Raw genomic sequence first — 9,147 nt, forward strand, 5'->3', positions numbered from 1 at the left:
CACTAAGACCTTTTCTGCATATTCTTGCAGATATTTTATTACTCTGACAAATAAAAAGAAAGAAAGAGGGAAGTAGGAAGCATTTTCTTTTATTTTTAAACTCTGTATTTATTGAAGTTTTTTCATTATGAACAGCACAAAAAAAAACAGAACAGGGATGCATAATAAAAGAAACCAAAACAAAGACCAAAACAGAAAAACAAGATAGGCAAGGTCAAAGAGTCAAAGAAGGTCAAAGAGGGCAGAAGGAGTCAGGTTTAGGGATTAGTTAATTCCAGTTGTGCCCATTTCTCTAGTGCATTCTGGTGTAAAGCCAATTTGCAACCCCACGTCACCAAGGATATTTCTTCTTGTTACTTCCATACCGTTCCTTTAACAATGTTTAAACACAATCGCACATCACAGTGCAAAGAGTGCACATTAATCCCAAACAAAACCCAGGTCCATCCGCTGTAACCTCCGATGCACACTAGAGGGGGCTGTCGTACTCCAGAATATGTGCATTTCTCTAAATCAGACATTGTCCAGAGTGTGCAGGAAGCATTTTCAGATCAGATCATTTATATTTATGCTAAGTTCTTATTTTTACACTTTAAAAAAAAAATTGCGTGTCATGACAAGTGTCCAAAACTGCTATAAATATCTAAATAATAATAAAGTACATTAGCTAAGAACTCACTTGCTAACGAGTAGCTAACTGAAACTACAGTGGTTGTCACGTCATCACGTCAGGAACTCTCCCAAATCCTCCTTACAGCCTCTAGTCATGTTTTTCAGTGTTCTTGCAAATATTAGGTTAATAAACAACTTATTAAGCTAATGTTTAGCTAGCTTGTCAAATCCGTTGATTAGATCGATGAAGCATAACGGTTGTGACGTCAGTATAAACCGACCGCGATGTAGTTCGCTAGCGCATAACATTAGCTTTTTACTTATCTCGACTGCATTAACTCTTCAAACTTCATATAAATTATGTTCATCTGTAAAGATTGTCCCACTGAACAAAACAGCTACTTATCAGAAATGTGTGTTTGACACAGAGCTTTTTTTCTGCAATGATCCAAAATCCAATGCAAAAATCCCATAGGCAAATTTTCGTAGGAACCACCGGCGCCATTTTTTCGGGTTGGCCTACAAAAATATGTCATTACTAATGGAGAAATGTCTTAATTTCCTGTTCTGATGAATCTGTTTGGTTTGTTGTAACAAGCAGGCATTACCATGGCAGCTGCGAAGGTAAACCTTTAGGTTAAGCCCATGACAAAGCTAGGTAGCAATGAAATGAATTTGCCACTTAAGAAGGATCTTGATGCTTTGTAGTACAGGTAATTTACCTCACATATTTATTTGTCACGATCAAATTGACTGTAATAGCGTATGAAAAAAAATTAAAAAATTTAAAAAAAAGATCATTTTAAAAAATCATTCTGGTTATATATCTGACCTTGGCCAGCTTGGACATTTGCTTTGAAATTGCACAAGGTTATATCCGACCCCAACATCTTTAATATAGGTTTCATTGAAGTCCACTTCATGTCTTGTCTATTCATAATTATAGTCAATAATTTCAGCCGGGTCTTGTTCATGAGTTGGGGGGAAGATGGAGCGTGAGATCAACAGACGGATCGGTGCGGCGTCTGCAGTCATGCGGTCGCTGTATCGGTCCGTCGTGGTGAAGAATGAGCTAAGCCGAAAGGCGAAGCTCTCCATTTACCGGTCGATCTTCGTTCCTACCCTCACCTTGACGCCATGACGGATTAAGCTGGGCTCTTGTAACATAGCCATAAGTAAGGTCCTTTACCTGCTTTTTGTAAACATAACAATGAGCATGGTCTTGTTACCTGCCCTTTTGTTAATGTTAACAGACAAACAGTAAGGTCCTTTACCTGCTTTTGTAAAGTGTCTTGAGATAACGCCTGTTATGAATTGACGCTATATAAATAAAGATTGATTGATTGATTGACCTGTGGTCATGAGCTTTGGGTCATGACCGAAAGAACGAGATCTCGGATACAAGCGGCCGAAATGGGCTTCCTCCGTAGGGTGGCTGGGCGCACCCTTAGAGATAGGGTGAGGAGCTCGGTCACCAGGGAGGAGCTCTGAGTAGAGCCGCTACTCCTTCACATCGAGAGGAGTCAGTTGAGGTGGTTCAGGCATCTGGTCCGGATGCCCCCTGGACGGCTCCCTAGGGAGGAAGCCGGGAGGAGGCCTCGGGGTCGACCCAGGACATGCTGGAGAGACTATGGCTCAATCCCAAGTCCCTTATTTGCAGTCTCCTCGGTCCTCGGTCCTCGGCCGAACCGGAAGTAGTTCCAAAGCCGCCATGTTGAGGATCGTCCCAAAGCTCTTATAGCGAACGGAGGAGAGAGGATCGAGGAGAGAGGAGGCTGATCCGAGGAGCGATGACCGAGGAGACACGAGAGCCGACTTTACGGAAGTCTTTTTACTGACAGACACGCCCCCTTCTCGTATATCACTCACTGATTAGACGCTGCACAGGATCAGACTTCAGTGAAACTTCTCAACATGAGCAGAGTTTAATACGGGAGAAAAGACGGACATTAAAAAGAGGCTAAACGGAGCGTCGGACATTTAAACAGATGATTAACATCAGTGAGTTTGTAAAGAGTCGCTCTGTGATGAGCTGGGATTAAAAAGAGTCTGACGAAGAGGAGTGCGTTTTATATTCTCACTTATCTTCTGAACGTTTCATCATTTAGATTCTAATCAATCATTTTCAGTATCCTGACACATAAATATCCGTTTATAAAATACAGAGTTCATTGTCTAAATACAGGCTAGGTTAAGTCAAAACTGTTTAATAATAATAAATAATTATAGACAATTCAAAATGAAATCTTTTAGTCAGTAGAAACTGTCCTTTTGGTTTGAAACAGACTGCAGGTTGTTCCTCAGGTGTTTTATCAGGTAAAAACACTTAACACTGTAACTGTGTGTGTTTGATTAGAAATAATACAGTGCGTGTTTGTGTGGACATAAACAGCTGTTCGGCTGATTGACAGCCGATGTGGCGTCATGTGACGCTGTCGAGGAAACGACGTCTCATGTGTCTTAAAGCTGATTTCCTCGGTCCTCTCTCCTCGGCTTCGTTTCCTCCAAGGTACACTACTGACGATGTGTCTCGTGTTTCATGATTCTTAGGAGTCCCTGACTCTTTTCTATGGGTTCCTGACCAATTGTATGTGTGTGTGTAGTTAAGGCACAGATTATGATTTACACTGTACATTTTCTGCAACAGTTCTACATTGCTTATGAGTCCCTGACTCCTATCCTTTGTGCCCCAGTCCATGACCTAATTTATTTATAAGAATAAGGTAATAAGGTTGTTTCTTACCCTTTTGATGATTTGTATCTCTTAGAATGGTTGTTTCTTACTCTTTTGACAATTTATTAGACTGGTTGTTTCTTACCCTTTTGATAATTTCAGTCCCTGACTAGTTCTAGTTTGTCCAGGTAAGTATTGTTTTGTGTGCACTTAAAGCACAGCTGAAGCTGTTGTAAATGTGCTATATAAATCTAATTTAACTTGACTTTTGCTTGGATGATTAGTCTCCCCCTTTTTGCTTGAAAGGCCGAATCACCCTGACCTCAAAAGTACACCACTGATGATGTGTCCCAAGATTTACATCTTTCCCAGGTCCGCTTATACTAATGACTGTACGAGTAGGCATTCCAGTGTTTCTCTTATTAATCAGATGACACTGCCATTCTGTGCCTTTTGGATAATAATACAAACGCCCTTGTGTTGCCAAGCAAAAGTGAGAGTACGTCTGTCTCAACAATGCCAAGCAGGAAGTAAACAACTTCGTACTATGGTGTGAGCACAATCACCTAACCTGAAGAAATGGTGTTTGACCCAGGTCATGTGTGGTCAGATGTGCTTTACATATCATAAAAAACAGGTCTGCATAGATTCCGCAGGCAACCAGTGGTAATCTGGTCCAATGCATGGTGCAAGCTTCTGACCATCATCAAGTCAAATCTTTATTGCTCAGATTTTCTTTGATGTTTCTTCTTGTTGTCCACCTTATTTGCCTCTGAAGGTTTATTCTCTGATGGGCCCACAAATCTGAAACTTGTTTCACGCCGATACTTATTCATGATGTTAATATTGCGCAGGTTGATTCGTACAAATTCTTAGGAGTGCATATTGACAATAACTTTACATGGAGTGTCCATGTAAATGGCGTGTTTATGAGAATCCAGCAGCGACTTTACTTTCTGTGAACGCTTAGGGTGTACGGTGTCCAGCAGAAGGTTTTTTATCTTTCTGTGATCGAAAGTATACTTCGCTATGCAATTGTTGCTTGGTTTGGTTATTTAACTGTGAAGTTGAAGTCTCAAAACAACAGATTGGTTTTCACTGCACTAAAAGTGATGGGAGGGAGCACCCCATTCTCCAAACAATATTTGAGGAAACGGTACTTAGACAGGCCAAGAAAATAGCTGCAGACCCCTCTCATGTCTTGAAGTCCAAGTGCGAACTGCTACCCTCAAGCAGGCATTACTGAGTTCCAGTTAAAAATAAAAGATATCTAAACAGGTACACATTTTCATTTATCCCATTATCCGTTACTCTGTTGAACTCAGGCCGTAAGTAGAGGTTTCTATTAAGCAATGCCATGTATGTTTGTATGTACGTATGCATTTGATTGCACTGTCAGCACTTGTGTGCTATGCACTGTCTTACTCTATTTTTCTATTCTGTCGTGTTATTGTGTTATATAGCAGCCAGTACATTCAAGGCAAATTTCCTTCGGGACTAAATAAAGTCATCTTGTAATTATTTGTATAACTTTATAACTATAACTATATTTTTACAAAATTGTGTTCAGTGTGAATAATTATTCATACCTCTGTGATTATCTTGTTTTAGACATACTTAATTAATCCCACAACAGGAAATTGAGTTTTACAGTATTGACATGATACAGAAATGCACAAACAGGATCCTATAGATGTGCACTAAAGGAGAGATGTCAGTTTGTTTCAGTGTTTTAAGATGAGTTGTCACTCTTCATAAAATGTAGAATAAGAACTACCCTTTAAAGTTTTTATAATTTAGAACATAATACAATGTTTTCAGTATTAATGACATGAACGCGTCTATAAAATACAGAGTTCATTGTCGGATTATAAACCAATACTAATACAAATAGACAATGCTATATTAAATCTATCAGTAGAAATTGTCCTTTTGGTGTTAGACTGCAGGATGTTCTTCAAATGCTTGTTTATCAGGTACATGGGCTAAACACTGTTACAGTTTGTATTCAGTTAGAAATAAGTGCACATTTATGTAAAGAAACAGTTAAAGTTGACAGCTGAACGTGATCAGCTGGTTTCATCACAAACAGACATTGCTTCACTTGACACTACAGAAAACAGCTCGTCTCATTACATTTCCTCTCTGCTTCGTCTCCTTGCATCTCTGATGGGAGGACTGAGGTGCAAGTGAAGGTCACTCCAATGCAATTAAGGTAAGTGAGATGTACCCAGTTTCACTCCAACAACCGCAACATGTGTTGTAGTTTTTGTTGACAGTCAGCAGACAAGTTGAGACAGGCTACCCTCTCACTTCAGATAGAGCTGAGCTTCAAGAGCCCATGAACCTTTCAATGGAACAAGACTTTATCCATGCCTAAAATCATGTAATTTAAATGCATGCAAGATCATGCAATTATAATTTCATAGCATCTGCATGACTGTTACATATTTTAACATAACATTTCAGAAAACCCAATTAAAAACTGGCAAATTAACTGTGGCAATATTAAGGTTGAATTAGTGTGTAGTAAACATTTACTTACATTTTTAGTAAGTAAACGTGCCATGCTTGTTTAATTTTACTTTAATTGTCTACAAATGTACCATATTTCATGGTCTATGTCTAAGGCAACATACAAGTACTTAAGTTTGATTTTTGTGGCCAACGTTAAAATAAATTTAGGTACAAGTGAAACCAGCCACAACACCAAGATTACTAGACAATAGAAGGCTGTCCACATTTCATGTCCATGCTTATGCATTAACTTTACAGCTAGGAGCGTTCGCACTAGTCAAACAAACTAGACTTTGAGGGTGCACCATGTTTAGGCACAACTCTTATTACCTGATGTGGGTGCACCCCATCTGGCTCCTTTGATAAAATGCTTAAATGATATGCCACAAACTACAACAGCTTAACTTCCTTGCCGTTCCAAAAGAACCTTTGAACCAAAACTGGGAATGTAACATGCTCAGGACATTAACATTGAAACAAACGCAAGCATTTTGTCTACAATTTTTTATTCACCTTTTCTTACAGCATAACAAAAAGGAAGCAAACAGGAGAACCTGCAAAACAAAAGCAAAGGATCAGTGGACAGTTAAAAATACATGAAAGTAATAAATAAAATATCTGCACTTAAAAAAAAAATTAAAAAACAAAATGCTGTACCTGACTATGCTTTCTCTGCTGCCACCTCTTCATCTCCCCCCTTGGTGTTCCGTGTATAAATCAGCTGTGCTCGGTGTTTGGACACCAGTTTGATCATGCCTTGAATATATATAACAATGTTGGGTTATTGTCATGAGAATAATCAATTATTTCAGTTAGTCTGTCCTGCAAGTATACATACATGTAATTTTAAATGTTATTAAATTCAAAAAAAAAATCACACGCTAAGCTGTTAGAAGTTTTGACTTCCGGGACCTCACAGCAGCAATTTTCTCTCTAGTCACCAACAGTGTACTGTACACAAGGTTGCAAAGGGGTGGAAAGTCAACCATCATACAACGTACCACATGAGGAAGATCAACAACCTACTAGATCTTAAGTCTGAAATGGTAAACGTATGTGCAGAAACTGTACCTAGACAGAACGTCTAGCATAGCATGCTGTATCGCTAGATCCCACAGTTCCAGTGCTAAACCACATCCTTTTACTGATTGAACATGCATTAGGTTTAGAGCAAGCGCTGTGCAATTAGCAGAACACTGATTGCTGAACTACCATTTAATCCATCTTCATCAAGTGCAGCCACAACAAATTCCACTGGTGATGAACTTTTAAATGCATTGTCACCTCATAAAAGTGGCCTAAAGGAATACAACAACTAACTTGAACTACAGTAGTCTGTAATGTACAATAAAGTATATATTATTGAATTGATCTTATGTGCAGTTTTTTGGATTGCTATGCAGAATTTGTCACCTTTTGCAAGCAATTCCTGGAGGGCATTCCTTGCCAAGGAACCACGGATCTTCAGCCTCTCTGACACAACAGCAGGGGTTATAAGTTTATAGTTGGGAACTTCTTTGTAGAGCTTGTCATAGGTCGCCTTGTCGAAGAGCACCAGATTGTTGAGCTTATCCCTCACTTTTCCCTTGGACCACTTCTGCTCAGAGTCAGAAAAATGTTGGTCATAAACAGATTAACAAATGAATCATGCAGATCAACTGTATTGCATATTCTAGGTGATTATTAACCATTATATACCTTCTTCTTGGCTTTGCCTCCAGACTTGTTGACTGGGTCCTTGTCCTTTTTGGACTTCCCGGTGTCCTTCTTCTTGTCTTGCTTGGGAGGCTGGAAAACAAGTTACAATTTCTTACACGCGTTATCCAGAGTGGGTTAGGGAAGGGGCTCCCAAATATTTCTAAAGACAGGTGTTTATATTTATGTGAGATAGACCAGCATAAACTTTCACTGTTGCTGTCGTGTATTAAGAGTTTTCCCCCTGACTTTCAACAATTATATTTTCATTTAAAGTACTGACGGTTTCATTTTAAAATGAGCCCGTATTTTTGTACAGTAAAAATAGGGGCTCATTGCCGTCTCGTGGGAGATTGGTCGAAGGGAAGCATAGTCAGCGGTCTGAGCTGAAATCTCAACACACGGGCTCGTCTAGTGTTTCAAGTCTTTATTGTTAAAAAGATCGCTACTATCATGCAAGTCATAGTTAGTTCTCTTCGTTGTGACGCCCAAACAGTAAGACCTCACGCGCACGTGTCATAAGTAATCATAATTGTATTTTGGTAGTAAACATTCAGAAAACGACAGACGAAACGTTGGATTTATTCATTCCAACAAAAATGTATTACAAACACATGGCGACATTAGCATGATGGCTAGCTAGCCAGCCCGTCGTTAGCAGGTAAAAGAAAAACAAGGACTTTGCACATTTGATCACATCGTGAGGAATCAAATAGTTCACGTCATATTAACAGAATAATGTGGGCATGACAAAAGTTACAAGAACAGGGTATTTATACATTTAGTTTGAACAAATAACGTGTACTGAGCAAGCTCACCATGTTCCCTCGTTAAGATGTCGGAGCAAAAGGAAGTTCTGTCGTGCAGCAGCCCCTAGAAACCCCGTTTATCCGGAAATGCAATAGGGGTTCATGGGAAATCGAGTTTTTAAAACATTTTACAGTTAAAATGTATTTCGATCATTTTTATTCACCCTCAAAATTGCTCCACATCGGTTTTACCTGCAAGCTTTACAATTCGATCTAACAAACATTAAAAGTCATATGAGCACGATTAGTTTGTGTGTTTCACGTTCATATGTATGACAGCACATAGATGGATTAAAGGAAACGAGCATACTGATCAACAAAGGCCTGAAAAGCCTAACATTATGGAAATATCACTCAGTACATCGCAAGCTCAAGATCAAAAATAGTATTTGGAAAATATGGCAGAACATTTGGTGCACATGCACCACAGGCAGACATATTTAATATTTACAGCCTAGAAGAGGAACAAAATATAACTACTATGTCATTTTATTGCTATTAGTTGTTCGCTTATAATTTATTTTCTGTGTAACACCCTGATTGTATATTAATGCTATGTAGGAACTATGTTTTTTGTTCATGCTGTGCGGGGGAACCTTTAACTTGTTGCACATTTCTTTCACGAAGCTCTGGGGTGCACCTAGGGGTACATCCCAAGTGTCTTGGGTGCATCCCAAGTGTCTTATTTGCACCGAGTGTCCTCCGAGTTGTCTCCTCCACTTGCGTCTTAGGGCCTTTCTCAGTTCCCTTATTTGCACCGAGTGTCCTCCGAGTTGTCTCCTCCACTTGCGTCTTAGTCCCGCCCACCAGAGATGCACGGAGGAAACGAAGCCGAGGAGA

At 39.4% G+C, this 9,147-nt stretch overlaps 1 protein-coding gene across 1 annotated transcript; it reads right to left on the minus strand.

Annotated features, from left to right (window-relative positions):
• Positions 1 to 6,292: 6,292 nt before the first annotated feature.
• On the minus strand, positions 6,293 to 8,422 carry rps25 (ribosomal protein S25). The gene is made up of 5 exons (XM_079354160.1): positions 8,317 to 8,422; positions 7,502 to 7,591; positions 7,217 to 7,400; positions 6,461 to 6,559; positions 6,293 to 6,357 (listed from the first exon to the last, which is right to left on the minus strand). Exons 1-4 carry the CDS (start codon positions 8,317 to 8,319, stop codon positions 6,465 to 6,467), a joined length of 372 nt encoding a protein of 123 aa, XP_079210286.1. The 5' UTR covers positions 8,320 to 8,422; the 3' UTR covers positions 6,293 to 6,357; positions 6,461 to 6,464.
• Positions 8,423 to 9,147: the final 725 nt, after the last annotated feature.

This window comes from Symphodus melops, assembly GCF_947650265.1.
Source record: "Symphodus melops genome assembly, chromosome: 10".
NCBI lineage: Eukaryota > Metazoa > Chordata > Actinopteri > Labriformes > Labridae > Symphodus > Symphodus melops.

What these genes read in the sequence shown, in the direction of transcription:
- rps25 (XM_079354160.1), bottom strand. An exon ending in GAGGCAAAGCCAAGAAGAAG is followed by an intron (nt 7,401 to 7,501) that starts GTATATAATGGT and finishes GACTCTGAGCAG; the next exon opens with AAGTGGTCCAAGGGAAAAGT. An exon ending in CCAGGAATTGCTTGCAAAAG is followed by an intron (nt 6,560 to 7,216) that starts GTGACAAATTCT and finishes TATATATTCAAG; the next exon opens with GCATGATCAAACTGGTGTCC.